Here is a 15,554-nt window from a genome sequence, read left to right as displayed (position 1 = left end):
ACAGGCTCACCAAGAGGGAGTCACCAAAACAGCCCTGCACGCACACATGTGCACACAAGAGCAGATCTAATGAGCTCAGCCCCAAACTTCCAGACAAAGCCCCTCTCGCCTGAATGCAACGGAGCAAGGCGTGAAGATTTGGTCCTTTGATTTCAAATCAGAGTAACTACACCAAGCAGGGAAGGAACACCTCTGCTTCACACTTGCTCAGCTGGAACTACATGCACGTGACAGTGACACTTCTTAAACAGGGCCATGGCACCTGCTGCCCCAGCCTAGGACTCGCAGCCCAACACTGCAGAGAGGCAGCAGGTTTTACAGCCATCTGCTCGCTGAGTTGTGCTGCTCTCTGAGCTGCTCTGCCTCCCTGCTTCAGTGACTGCAGAAGTGCCCTCGGGAACCTCTTCTGCCTCGGGGAAATCAAGCCAGAGACTGCATATACAGGCCTGGGGCTACTGGGATGGGGGGTCACTGTGTGATGCAGCCAAAAAGCTGAGAAAGGGAAGTTTTCCTCCTTCCACTGGTTTTGTGTGGGTTTTTAAGCTGGAAGGAGGTGCAGCAAAAATTAAGCAAACTCAGAATGGGTATAAGGTGCACGTGGTGTCTCCTCCAGGCTGAGCAGCTGGTGAACACATTTCTGAGAAGTGCAGGTCACTTCCCCACACAGGGTTCGTTTTCAGCTTCTTTAACAAAGAGTCACCAACCTCACTGTCACAACTCTGTGAACTGGGCAGTTATCACCAGTTATCACCTAAACCACGCTCTGCTCTCTGACCTGCTGATAGTGGGTACCACAAGGCTTCCTTATGAGGCCACTGCAGTGAGACACATACACATAATAAATTGGCTCTTTCCATTTGCATAAATAAACTCTGCAGGGTCCCTCGGGGTGAAGGCTGCCATGGTGCCTGTGTGCACAGCACAGCATTAATACCAAGCTCATTCCAGAAGAGCTGAACAACAGCAACCACAACCCAGGGTGAGCTGAGGGGAGTTGTGGGTTCCCACTTGCCCCAGGAAAAAAAATAAATAACCACAAATCTAACTGCACCCTTCAAATTTTTGCCCCTATTTTCTTAAACACTTGGCTGAAATCTCAAGCTCATGCACTGGAGAGATTTTGTAACAAGCAAATTCAGTCACTTGTCTGGAACAATGCATGTTTTGGGGTATTCAAGTGAACCATATGCACATCCTTCCTCCTCATCCCTCCCCTTCAAGACAGAAGGATTACATGATTAGTTCATCTTTTCACTAGAAACTTTTACATAACATATACGCAAAAGGATGATTTTTATCACTCTTGTTCATCCTTATTTGTTCCATTTCAAACAAAACCAGACCCCAACTAGGAAAAAACCCACAACTCAGATACAAAGTCAACCAATTAAATTGTGTACAAAAAATGCTTGGTTTTTTAATCCCAAATAAAAAAAGAAAAGGCAGTTTGGCCACTGTTAAAATAAAATATAAAAGACCCCATGAAACAAATTGAAAGAATTAGCAAGAATCAAAAAAAAGTAAAAGGAAATCTTCCTCTCCAGACCTTCTGAAATGCTATAGAAAACTACATAAACACTCATTGCCACCTGAAAGATCAAAAAAACCAAAGGACTGGCTGAACTTAAGAGGGGAATAAATTGAGGAATAAGGAACTAAAATGTATCACACTACAGACATTACCTGTTAATCAAAGATTTATAGGACATCTGCACCCCTCAGCTGGCTGCTGGCATCATGATGTCTCAGAAGAGAGTAGCACTGTGAACATTATGCTCTTTTTACAGCCCTCAGTTCAGAAAAAGGCTACTGGAATTCGTGCTTTCAGTATGGAGTCACCAACCTGCGACAGTTCTGCCCTGCTTTTAAAAATACTGATCTCTGCAATATCTGCTGGCTCAGCCTGGGCTGGGGAAGGCTAGACACTTACTTCTACAGCACAGCCAAAGGTCTTCAGGAAAATTAAGAATATCAAAACACCTAAAGGCCACTTGGAAACAGCTTGCTACGAGAGATCCATCCTCTCACCTTACACATCACCTGGAAAGCAATACGGATTCAAAGAGACCAAAGCACCATTGGGTTGCACCTCAGCTTGTTACCTCTTCTCTGAGCTTCCACTGCCTTTGTTTTTCTCTTCCCCTTCCTCCTCAGTACTGTCTGGCACCTGCTCGCTCAGGCTACATGAGAGTTGCTTCCATTTTCAGCCCTTTTTATGCTACAACTTCCTTGATTTTAAGGCCAAAAAAATATTAGTTTCACATGCTGTGGCTAACCATAGGCAACAGCATCTCCTTCAGCTGCTGAACTTGATAGTTAGTCCAAGTTACAGTCTCTCCCCTAAGCCACTGCAGATGGGGACAGGCATTTATTAGGTTCATGAAAATGCAAGTATCCAAAGTCCCTCAAACATCTGGGGTGGGAAAGTTACACTTGGGAGCTACAACACGGTGATGGCAGCTGACCCTTCTAACCCTCCAGCTCATGTTTTCACTTCAGCTTGTATCACCTCAACGTGCTGCCCAAATGTGGACAACCAGGCAAAGTTCACAGATAGAGTCAGAAATGTCACTCTGATCTTGTTTCATCCCCTGCAAGCAAAACCACTCTGCCTGCAAAAAAGACCCTGACCTGGAACACTCCTGCAACAAAGTGACCACTGCAAGGTGTCACTGCACACCTGAGAGAGCCTTTCGCACCAGGCTTTGGAGGCCTCGCACATCTGCTTTACTGACAACTTGAACCAGAGTGCCAGCAAACACATCACAGGTTTTTGGTGGAGGTGAACAACGTAAAACCACAGAAAGATGCACTTTTGGACCACTCTGTCTTTATTCAGTGCTAGATAGTACAGGAGGCACAACTCCTGTTGTCTTGAAACCAACACAAGGGCACCACAGCACACACACACCTGCAGAAGCCACACCAGAGAGTGAAGGTAGAGAGAAGAAATTCCCCTGTACCTCCCTGTCCAGGAGGCCCCAAAAAACCAACCTGCTGCCCCAGGTAAAGCAGAATTCGAGCTCCTTCACACCTGACTGCAGTAAGCCCCTTAGAGGTGCCTGTGCTTATGACCAGAAGCCATGTCAGACTGTAGCAAGCTTTTTGAAACATGACAGGCCTAGAAACAGGATGTCCCAACAACACCTTCACTTGGTTTTGACTTGAAGCAACAATGAAGTGTGTGCTGGTCTTCCAGCACAGTGGCTTGGGGCAAGCACAGGCCTCAACTCTCAAGAATAAAAGTCTCAATGCCTGCAGAAAAGTGTCCAAGAAGTGCATTTGGTTGTCAGGTGAATACAGAGTTGTGCCTCTGCAACATGCCAGAGAGGGAATACCGGGGGTTCAGAGCCTGGGAGTTGATCAAAGCCTTCCTCCCTGCTCCCAAAGGGCTCCCTCTCAGCGCCTTCCAAAGAGAACATCAAAGAGCCCTCACTGCTTCCTTAACACCCACCAGCACACTCCAAAGTCTGTGTCAGGACACTTGCTCATCTACCAGAGCCTCAAGAAGGCTGTTGCTGTCTCTCCAGCCTTCCTCACCTCCACCACACCAGGCTCTGCCCCGGGTCTGTCCTGTGCTCTATCCATTTGGTGACAGCGGAGTGGCTGGTGGACAACCAGGCTGATGCTGGAGATCCCCCAGAGGGACCATGGCTGAGGGACTCCCCTGGGCAATACAAGAGCACTTAGACTCCTCTTGTGGCACCTGGGTAGCAAGGGTACCAGCCAGACGCCACCACTCAGTCCCCCCCTTGGCTGTCAGGCTCTCCCCTGAAAATTATGCCCCCCATAGAAGGCTCCAGGTTAGCTCTTAACACCACTAGGAGGTGAAATACAGTCTCAGTTGGGTAACCCATGACATGATACCCACACTGACCCTGGGAGAACTGCCTGAGTGCCCCAAGAGCCAGCAGAGATGCGGAGAAACCTTCCTCTTCCATGTCGAGAGCGTGACTTCAGCCTGCAGCCTGTAAAGGGAACAAAAAGCTGCGTGCCAAACAGCAGGCTGTCCTCGTAAAACAGGACCAGTTCAATGATTGTGCTGTCCTGGAGTCCCAGGCCAGTCCCGCCTGGCTTAAATAGCACCCCTGCCAGCTATTATCCTGAAGGACGCTCGTTATAGAAAATCACATCCCTCTGCCAAGTTCTCGTGTCTCACTATTTTTGGAACAACATGGGCAGGCTCTGCCTCAGCAACTGTCAGCAGAGCCACAGGCAAAGCAAATCCATATAACGATCAGGCTGACGGGAACAGTGCTGGGAACAGCACTGCCTGCGGGACAGTCCCCTGGAAGAACCCTTTGGTCATGAGAAAAGGGATAAGGGCAATAAACATAAAACCCAGAAGCTATTTGACACTATTTGCATGGGAAGCTGATCTCCCCCAGCCCTCTTCATTCCCATGCATATGAGTGGAGACAAAAGGATTTAAAAGCAAACCACCTGTGCAGGAAGGATGGTTCCTAAACCCCGAAGAAGACAGGACCCACTTACTGCAAACTCATTTTAATTAAAACATTCCAGGATTCACATTCCCCAGGATTACATTACTGACTTAGCTATTTATACATATAGCCTCTTTCATCCCCTCTAGGACAGTATTGTTGAGGTGTTGGACAACACCAGTGTCAGGTAAACGAAAACAAACACTTTTTGGTGCCTATGGCCCCTAATGCAGGATCCATGATTATCCTCAGGTCCCACCACCTGCTGGCAACTCACAGATTACTGGAGCAGAAGCATAATCCTCTCTGACACTGAAGAATTATTCTAAGGCCCCAGAAAAAGCAGAGGTAAATGGCTTAGGCAAGGTGGAAAGCTCCCAAGGCAAGGTCTTCAATCAAAAAAAAGATTTAAAAAACAGAGATGTGGTGAGCAAGGAAGACCTTCCACAGATGCAGCTGGAGCAGGACTTAAACTCTCCCCCCACACACAACGGAGCAGCAGGACTGCTTCCCTGCCTTTCATAGGAAAGGAATCTGGAGGTACAAGTCCAAAACTGCCCAGCCCAGTGCTGGGCACACGGAGTGCTACATACAGCCTCTGCCAGCCTGCTGGGCAGCTAGTATTTCCTCTTTAGTCTCTGAAAACTGTGACCACAGCAGGCAGAGACAGCCCTTGCAGCTTCTACCACCTAGTGGCTGCAGGATTTGGCTGTGATGGAGTGAGGAGGCTGTTTGGAGATCAGGCAGCCTCAGCCCACCCCGGGCAAACAAGGCCACCTCTGCTGGAGGGCATCACTTCTGCTACATCTGAGACTAAATAAGGACCACACTGAGCACAGAGGCAGCACAAGAGAACAGAAAACCTTTCTGAAAACCATCAGTGGCAAACGTGAGCACAGAAAAACCTCAGCCAGCTCTAAAACAAGTGATAAAAAGTAGCAGCAATATAGATGAACCTGGGTAATGCATTGCTGTTTTGAGTACTTGTGCCAGCTCAGCTAATCACAGAATCATAGAATGGGTTGGGTTGGAAGGGACCTTACAGACTGTCTAGTTCCCACCCCCTTGCTATTGTGCAGGGACACCTTTCACTAGACCAGGTTGTTACGAGTTCCATCCAGCCTGGCCTTGAACACACTGCAATAATGCTGCATTACTGGCACCACACAACACCACTCCATGCAGCACTGACATACCCTGGGTTGTTAAAGTCACCCCCAGGCTGCTTAATTCAGGGGAAGAGTTTGCTGGTTTGGGTGGAATGTTATACAAGAGTTAGAATTTAAAGGGCTCTAGATCCAGCCAAGCCTCTGAGCGCTCTGTCCTCAAACTGTAGAAGCATCTCATGCACTTCCAAGTACCTTCCTTTCTAGTTTCCACAATTTCCTCTTGAACTGGGAGGGGGGAGGCCATAGCTGGACACCTCTGTTCTAGGTACAGCCTCACCAGTGCCAAGCAGCAGGGATAATGAGTCTCCTGAGGTCCCAAAGCAGCCCAGTACATAATTTAACTCACATGCCGTGGGACTGCATTGCTGGCTCACATTGAGCTTGGCATACACCTTAAGCCCTGGGTACCTTCCAGCTGGGCTACAACCCTGCCAGTTAGTCCCAGCCTGTCCTGATGCATCCTATGGGATCAGGCTCTGACTGTGCTTTGACAAATAGTAAGAAGCCTCAAAGTGGCCAGTTCTTAAAAAATTCCTAACAGCAGGCCCAGTAGGTCATTATGTATCCAGGATCTCCATGGCAGACTGGAGTTATGCTTTGTTTTTTATAACATGAACCCTTAATACCACATTTTCACAGTTTGGACTGTGTGATACATGTGACGTGGTTTCCATGTAACTGCAAGTGAAATTAGGTATTGTTTTGTGTAACTCTGCCCCCAACTCCAACATTTTTATATATGGTTGCAGGCTGACATTTTGAAGAAGTGGTTACTCTTTATGTATATACATCTTTTCTGTCAAGTTCTTGTAAATGGAGGGGATATCCAAATGCCATACAAAGGATGAACAGAAACCCGAAGTTCATATCAGCCTGGTTAAGTCCTCCTGGAAGGATTCTGTTGCAATCATTTCTCTACTATAGCAAAAGGATTTAATTATGCTTTTATAAGCAATTTAAATCTGGTTATTCTGGATTGCAGTGGGTGTCACTGAGTGCAGACCATGGGCAAAAGACGTCATGAACCACATTAGCTTGAAATCTGCCTTTTTTTTTTTTTTGTAAACCCTTCCTGTTTGGTTTTGTTTATTATCAGGCAGAAGTGGTTTTCTCTTACAGACGATCCAGACAATGAAGCGAAGTGGGATTCAAGTAAAAGAGGAACCTAGGAAAGACTGGAAATAGCAGGGTCCTGCTAGACAAGCACCACTCCCTTGGCACCATTTCAGAGACTGACCAGCTCTGTGTTCAGGGCACCAAGGGCTGAGGGGTTCTTCCCTCCACTCCTCTGATGACCAGCTGGTCCAGAAATTCCTGTTCCAGGCTGCTCTACTGTTTAGCAACCTCCTTTTCATTTTCTGTCTAACTGTATCCATGGCCAGTCTAGACTCATTTAATCTTAGCCAGAATCTTGACAGCTTTGTTTCCCTCTTCAGTGTTCGACATCTGCAGACATCAATCAGATCCTCTTTTTGCTTTCAATTTGCTAGTCTAAACAGGTTCAGTTCTTCCCTTTTCTTCCTCTTTGCAAAAGACTCTGCAATTACTTCATCAGCCCAGAAGACCTTGTCTGCACCCACAGCAGATTGCATTCATTTTTTTGAACATGATAGACGGCACTCACACAGTGACCTTAAATCTTGCTTAAGTTCATGGGAAACACTCTGCACAGCCCAGGAGAACATGTGTTATTTTCACATCTACGCTGTAACTCAGTGAGCAAAGCCATAGCAAAGGGCACAGCAATGAGTGGCAAAACCCACTGGTATCCCACGTTTGACCTCAAACAGAACACGTCAATATTGGACATTTCTGGTATTTCAGGAAAAGCATTAAAGTTGAAATATTATTAAATAAAATAGGAGTTTCCTTGGTTACTAGTGACAAGTTTTGCTTCTGCTATACAGCCCAGGTGCTCTGTGAACCATGTGAGCTGTGTATTAAAAAAAACCCAACACAACCATCTCATTTCTATTACATGAGTCTACCCAAGGGCTCCACCCTCAGTGAGCACATTTCTTCAACTCCATAGCTGGCTGTTGCATCACCTCGCTGAAAAGAGAAATAGGTGGGTGGCAGGATGCATTTGTCTGCCTTTTTTTTTTTTTTAAGTATTTTGGGTTTACGTAGGAGGAGCGAAGCCACAATTAAAAGGGCAAGTTTCTCCTGCCTCTTCTCAGAGGAAAACAAGCTCTACTGCCATTTAGCAAAGGACAAAATGCAACTGGAAAGGAGTCCAGGCAGTTTGGAAGAGCTACACTGCAGAAAATGCTTCAGTCCTAATAACAGCTTAGCTGAGGGACTGCCAAACTCACCTTGCTGGCACAGGGTTGTGGCCACTGCCTCTACCTCAGTCACTCCTCCCTCCATCACCCATACCAGCAAGGGGCTCCCACCCACAAGCACACTCCAAATGAGGCTCTCAGCTGGGCAGGCAGTGCGTGTACAGTCCTCTACTGAGCTACACAAGGCACAAGTGACAGCAGTGCTGCCACTTGTCTTCTCTACACAAGAAGAAATACCAGCTGTACGTGGACCTGACTCAGTATCCACCCATGTCAGTCAGTCCCTTTCCAGTAACCCCAGAAGGATCTTTTGTTCAGTTCTGACCAGCATACAAAGGCTGGCAGAGATGGGAGGCTACCCCTGCTTCCAAGCACAAATCTCTGAGTTTGCAAAAAATTCAAACACAGGCCTGTTAAAATTCAGGTAGCAACAGAGCAGAGCTTGAGATCTCACAGCAACCAGAGGACACTGCGGGTCTGTAGACATTTGCACATATGCATTTGGAAACATTCAGTGGCATGGAGATGTCTCTAGGGAAGACCTTTGTGCCTTACCAATTTGTTGGGGAGCTTAGAACAAGCCAGGATTTTGTTTGCCAAATGCCCAGCAGATGTTAGAGGTGGCATACAGCAGAGTGCTCTGTTCCCCCTTGAGCAGAGAGGTTTTTCCTGGTCTAAGGTGGACATTTATAATGGGCCAGGGGCCAAATATACAGCAGAGTGCCTCATGCCAGCCAGTGTCAGGAGAAAGGCTGTCCACTCCCTGGGCTATACTTACAGCAGTCTGGAAGCAACAGTAGAGTTTGGTGAGGAATGGGTGGTTCCTTGCTAAGGAAAGGATGCGTTTCTCAGTCATGGTGCATTCGACATCATCGTCCTGGAGAATGACGTCCTTCTTCAACACCTTCACTGCATAGAGCTGCCCACTCTCTTTCATCTTGGCAAGCATCACCTAAACCAAAGGGGAGGGTGAGTGGCAAGGGTGGAGCCCTCGGTCTCTGAGCAACACAGAGCCTTGCACCTTCTCACACTGGAAAGGTCAGTCATCTCATGACCAGGCTTGTGGATGAAAGTGAGTCAGCCTGTCAGTCTGGGCATCAGTGTACAATCAATTACACATGCTACTGCCTGCAGCAGGCTTCTCTGGACAGAAATACCCACACACGTTGCTCCAATGTCTGGCACAGGGACAGCTGGTCAAAGGTCACCCACTGTGCCAGGACAAACTCGCTGGGCAGAGCCATTCATCCCAATTCCCTCCTCAGTTATCAAACCCAAATGCACCACTTCAAATCAGCTTTGTGGCAAAGTAGAGAAACAAAACCCCCATCTCACCACACTTGAAACCACTGACTTGTTTCCTTTAAAGGAGAAGTCTTTACATGCTCCAAGAAATGCTGCCCAAACGAGTGCTAACACACACACACTTGCAGTTCTTGCTATGGGCCCTGGCATGCAGCTGTTCCTTCAGGTGCTAACTTCTTTCTTTCCTGTGATATTCACTTCTTAACTTTGCTGTCAACTTTCTTTCTCTTCCCTTTTCTCCCTGCTCTCTGTGACCAGCTTTGTTGGACAAAGGAGGTACCACTTAGTACTTACACTAGAGTACCACTGGACAGCCTGTGTGCCATGTTATGAAATAACTTCACCTACCTTGGAGCTTCTTAAATAAGGAATGTGGTTTCTCACAAAAGAGCCAAGAATAACTCTCACCTTTCCAAAGCTTCCCTTTCCCAATACACGAAGGAAGGTCAAGTCTTTGATCCCAAGTTTGCTCTCTGAACTCTCACTAACGTTGTTGCCATCCTTCAGGCTGCCTTTTCCCTGATGTCTCAATGTAGATCTCGAAACCAGTTTCTGTGGAAGGAAGAAAGCAAAGAATCACAGAATCACAGAAGTATCAGCCTGCATAGAAATGATACTTCTGACTCAGAGGTACTCACAGATGGTCAACCCACCAACATGGGCATTTGGGACCTGTTCAGGGGCACTGTATGGCCACTGGAACAGAAAGTTGTGTTGGTACCACCACCCCACAGAGCTGCCATGTGTGACAGGCCAAACTCAGCACTGCTCAGAGATGTGCTGAGATATCAACACCAGCTCCTAACCTGGGCATTTCGAGTTGTAAACCCATTGCCCAGCAGATCCAAGAGGCAAATCTGACTCTCTCCATCCTCACTCCCTATCTAACAGCAGAGCAAGGAGAACTCCATAACTTCTGCAGTAGGTGAAGTGCGGTGAGATCTAGAACCAGAGCAGATTTCATCTGAATTTCTCAGGTTTCTACCCAATTTTAAGACTCTTACTCAAAGCTCAGTTTAGCAGGACCCAAAGTTCAAAACATGTTTCTTTCCCACATCTGGGCTGCTGGCTTCCCCCACAGCTGTAAATTCAATGGAAAGCTGTTCATTCCCACACCAGCAGCGAGGTGCTGCATATTCAGGAATTGTACCAGTGAATCGTACCAGTGTTAGCACACATTTCTAGAGCTCGTAATTCTGAAGTACACAAAGATCAAGTCAGCCTCCAGTGCCCTCAGTTCATGGCTCTGCAGGTATGTGTTTGCATACAAATGAGCACTCTTATTCAGTTCATTAGTCTGAACAAACTCACACGGACTTCGTGAGCTCCATCTTGTGACTACTTTGGTGTACAGCAAAGTTCCTCCTGCACAGGAGACTTGTCACCATAGGGAAAGAATCAAGAGCATTCATAGAACGATAGAATGGTTTGAGCCAGAGGGGACCTTAAAGATCATCTTCTTCCAACTGCCATGGGCAGAGACACCTTCCACTAGACCAGGTTGCTCAAAGCTCCATCCAGCCTGGCCTTGAACACTTACAGGGATGGGACATCCACAGCTTCTCTGCGCAACCTGTGCCTTACCACCCTCACAGTCGAGAATTTCTTCCGAAGATCTAATCTAAATCTACTCTCATTCATCATAAAGCCATTCAGGGCTGTGCTTACAGCACACACTTTCCTGGAGCTTTCAGCTCAGAAATAACAAGAAGAGATTGTTAAACACCAAACACAGATTTTTATTTTTTTCTGGTTTAATCTCCTTTTGATGTGCAGATGATGCGAACAACAAATGTTAAAAAGTGCTGATTTTTGCAGAACTGAGAAGGGAGTGTGGGACTTTTGCTTCCCAGTAACTCCCAGGATAACTGTCCCCCTGAACTGCTACAGGAAGAAGAGTGAAGATAAGACAGTCTGCTATGAACTAACTGAAATCCAAAGGGGTAGCACAGCCTAATGAGCATGCTAGCCTGATACAGCATGATCTGGTTGATCAATGTAGCTGACTAACTGTATTACAAGATTTACCACAACTGGGAATTACGTTTTGGGTTTTAATATTTTCTTTTTAGGTCAAATAAATATAAATAGATCAACCTTTTATTATGGGTTACAATGGTCTCAAGCAAACTCACTTTTCAAAACTGCTCACAAAGGAAACATGATGAAAACTGACCCGTTATGAAATGACAGCTCTGATTTCCATTACCAGCACTTTAGTTCTTACAGTGTGTTTTAAAATCCATGAACAGATTCAGATATACACTAGCTGGATTTTTAGGATGCCTTAAGTGCTGACAAGCAGGAATTGTACAGATAAAATCTGTACAGCTACATCCCAACCCTGGCAACAATCTCACGAGGACCATGTCTCAGACACGTAAGACCACAGAGATCACAGAATCATAGAATGGTTTGGCTTGGAAAAGACCTTAAAGATCATCTAATTCCAAGCTTTCTGCCATGGGCAGGGATACCTTCCATTAGACCAGGTTTCTCAAAAGATATTGTGTTGACAGGGACAACAGATTTTTAGACAGAGAAACTGTAGTGAAGAGTGAAATGGCTTCCCAAAGAACACTAAGAAAAATAGTGATGAAGCTGGGAAGAGAACTAGGCCTCTTGCTGAGCTCTTGTTTTGCTCTGTCACAGGCCACACAAATGCAGACAGAGCATTTTTGCTTGCAGTGAAAGTGAAAAAATGTATGGTATGAATTATATTGACCACCAATTATTTAGGGGCCTTATTCTCCTCTCATTCATGACGAACAGATAAAAGAGTGAATGGAGTCACAGCACTGTGAAACATAAACATATAGCAAAGCAACACCTATAGAGTAAAGGCTGCACCAGGGTAAACCTGGATATCAAGCATCCATTTCCCAGGTGAAGCCTTTGCCACAAGCCACAGACAGTAACAACCTACTCCTGCATTCCACCACCCAACACCGTCTGTCCTAACTGAAGTCTCTGCACCCATATACAGACTCCGTTGTAAATGTTTTAAATAGAGGAGGAAAAAGCTAAAAGAAGACGACTCACCGAATTTGGGGAAATGCTTCCTGGTTGCAGACCCATGCATGCCAAGGTTTTAGCAAGCTCTGCTGAGTTCACTCCACAGTTTGGAGCAACGTTTGCTTGGCATCGGATGTGGACGTTCATTTTACAGACTGACGCGGGTGATGGGAGGGATGGAAAGCAAAAGCAAAGGAACAATTTAAACAACTTGGAGGGATTTACTGCTGAGAAATAATTTTGCAGTTCTGCTTCAGGAAATACACTAATCTGGATCTACCCTGTATTTTTAAACTAGAGGGATTTTTGTCATTGATCTAAGTAGAAGCAAAATTAGGACTCTCACAAGAGAATAAAATCCTGAAAATCAGGAATAGACCACAAACTCTCCAAGTAGGATGCCACATTGCCTGAAGCAATTCGTAAGCTTGTATTTTTGAGGTACATAACTACCATTGTGGCTATGCCTGTAGGTACAGCTAGTATTTATAATGTCACAGAATTTGCAACAAACATCCCCTGCATTTTCAGGTATCTAATTTGAAAGATGGTGCTCAGTGGGAAGCAAAAATCATTCTTGCTCTAACTCATGGGCACACATGCACCCTCTTGTGGGAGATGAAGGCAAATGGAGACTGTTAGGGTTTTACAGTCTGGATCACTGAAACAAAAACATAACATCAGGACATGCTTTGTCATCAACTAACAGACAGGGTAGTCAGCCTAAAGCAATGCCCTCTTTTTCCCCTCGGATGCCTTTTCATTGCCTTATCTCATTAGCTGAGGAAAAACCTTCAGGTAAAGGGAAAATATGAATGCAGGAAGCAGAATATTTTCAATAATGCAAGTTAAACAAAGCTGTGCTGAGAGTGCAGAGTCCTTCTGGCAGCCCAAGATTAAAAAGTAGATTGGAGGGTTTTTTTAACTCTTACAAAGATGAATATTCATTGCTCAGCTTTCTCTTCAAGGTTGCACAAATCAAGCCCACACGGTGCATCGGAAGTCTAAAAATAAATGTATTTTGCGAGAAGGCAACAGTGAGAAGCTGCTCACTTTTACACTGTAGACCCTGTCGCATGATTCCCCAGAGCAAGGACCCACAGTGGTCACAGAACGTCGGGACTTTGTAGTTGTGGACGCTGAACTTATGAGGAATGTTGATTCCAAACCTCTGTTCGGTCACCTGAGGCACCAGAAGAGAAGCATAGGTTTAAAATTCAAATACATATATATAAGATGATGTTCATGTACATACAGACATTTCAGTGCAAAACTAAGGAAATAATTCCAAGTCAGAAAATGTCCTGATCCATCATCTCACTGAGGTTTACTGTAAGTGAACACTGAATGACCAGTGTCATCTGCTGTGAGCCAGTCCTACTCTCCTTGGCTGGACTACCTGGCAAAGCAAATTTTAAAATTAGGGCTGTCTAGACCCTTAATTCTTAAAGCCAAGTTAGAATTAGAAGTGTGGATTACCTCATCACAAGCCAATCCCACTGCACTGTGAGCAACAGTAGTTTGTAACCACACAGTTTTCAAATTATTGACTTGCACACTATGTGCAAAAATGTAACTTCAGGTCAAACTGTCTATTTTATTAAATTTAATATAGAACAGCTTTTGCACCTCCTCCTAAAATTCTCAATCCTCTTCTCACCGTCCTTGTTATTAACAGGCTTTCCTTTCAGCCACACATTTCATTTTATCACTTGCTCTCACCCCCTTTTTAACCTTGTTCTTTTCCGACTGTAAATCATTCAGATCTCAAAGACACCTTTAAAAATGTTCCATCACCTGAAGAAAACAGCCCCCACTTAGCAAATTCATCACTTTGACTTTGTTTTTCAACATTCAGATCCTGGAAGGCTGAGGAGGAACACACAGTTCCATAAAGAAAAGTCAGGGGTGTGACTGGAACAACAAGTTTAAAGTGAACAGTGCTTCCTCACCTTTGGCTTCTTTTAAACTAGCTTAAATGTGTTATAAACCCTTCATAATCCTGAGAGAGGGGCAAGGACACCCACTATTTAAATTGCACTTTACCCTTAGGCATTTTAACTTATTTTGATCTGGCTTGTCATGGGGTTGTCTTAAGAAGTTCAGCTCAGCAGTTTGGAGGTAAGAAATAACAAACAAAGGCAATTGCATGGCACAAAACACAGGGCTGCCTCATGAAGAAATAGATTTTACTTGATTTTTCCTCAAACAGTTATTAAACAATTTCCAGTTACAGAAATGAGACACGCAATGCACAGAGCAGTTTTAGGTGGAGATGTTACTCCCATTAAACACAGCCAGAACTAGCAAGAAAGAAAACCTTCAGAAATACGAGTTATGCAAGGGTTCTTTGTTACAACATACAGGCCAAAGGTGTGGAGCAACGACTAAATGGGCACTTCAGGTTACAAGAAAAGAAAAAATAGGCATAACAAAGACTGGTGGTTGGCCAGAGAAACCCACATCAAGAAAGAGGCACCAAATTTTGATTGCACCCACAGTTAATCAGGCAAGAAAATTACCAAGGAAAACAGTGGATTTGCTATTCCTTGATGTCTTCCAATGAAGACACTCTAACTTCCTAAACCATGTGCTAGTCCAAACAGTTATTGGTATCAACAAAAGAACAACTGGATGACATTGCTTGGCCTTTACATGTCACTAACACTCTTTCCCACTTTTAAATCCATGAATAATGATAACATAGAGTAAATTCTGTTATAGGGCAACCCCAGCAACCCTGACAACCCCAGACAAAGCATGATGACCCAAAATAACCAGCATGACTTTACCTTAAGATCGGTCTTGTTAGTATTGTTTTGGCACGTGCAAGCTGTAACAATTAGGTGGTGGCAGCGCTTGTGTACAACACAGGTGCATACTAGGAAATAAAAGAGGCATGCTGAAAAGAGTTCTTGAAAGACTCAGAACACATCAACCCACAGGCTGGGTTGTTTGAGGCTCAGCTGTATCAACAGCACACAGTAAAGACGTGAAAAATAACTGAATAATCAGTGTCTTGGAATTAACAAAATCTCCTAACAGATCTGGAGATGTATCTTTAATCCACTGCAACAGAAATCCTGCACTGGGTCATTCATACAGCCTATAAAAAGCTGCCTATCAAAAATATGGGTGATGCACACAGAAACAACAGTATAATTTCTCAAATGAACTAAAAGAATGCTGTTGAAATAATTATCCAGTGAAGAGTGTTTCACACAACACACAAAACCCATCTTAGAGAACACAGGTCTGAGACACCCAGAGTCATCCCTGCATCTCAGTGGCATAGTGACTCTTAGGCTGGGTGTCCAAGTGCATCCTGCCCAGGT

The 15,554-nt window shown here is 45.1% G+C and overlaps 1 protein-coding gene across 1 annotated transcript in view; it reads right to left on the bottom strand.

Annotated features, from left to right (window-relative positions):
• Positions 1–15,554, bottom strand: part of PRKCH (protein kinase C eta) — a 118,498-nt gene that overhangs the window by 51,732 nt on the left and 51,212 nt on the right. Inside the window, exons 5-9 of the mRNA XM_027638224.1 lie at positions 15,012–15,100; positions 13,273–13,402; positions 12,247–12,374; positions 9,613–9,756; positions 8,678–8,851 (exon numbers count right to left, since the gene is read on the bottom strand). Coding sequence (XP_027494025.1) covers positions 8,678–8,851; positions 9,613–9,756; positions 12,247–12,374; positions 13,273–13,402; positions 15,012–15,100 — 665 coding nt within the window. The remainder of the gene's footprint in view (positions 1–8,677; positions 8,852–9,612; positions 9,757–12,246; positions 12,375–13,272; positions 13,403–15,011; positions 15,101–15,554) is intronic.

The sequence above is a fragment of the Corapipo altera genome, unplaced genomic scaffold (assembly GCF_003945725.1).
Source record: "Corapipo altera isolate COAL_440 unplaced genomic scaffold, ASM394572v1 23, whole genome shotgun sequence".
NCBI classification, from domain to species: Eukaryota; Metazoa; Chordata; class Aves; order Passeriformes; family Pipridae; genus Corapipo; species Corapipo altera.
The sequence above is the reverse complement of the archived record's forward strand: the minus strand, read 5'-3'. Positions and strand labels throughout refer to the sequence as shown.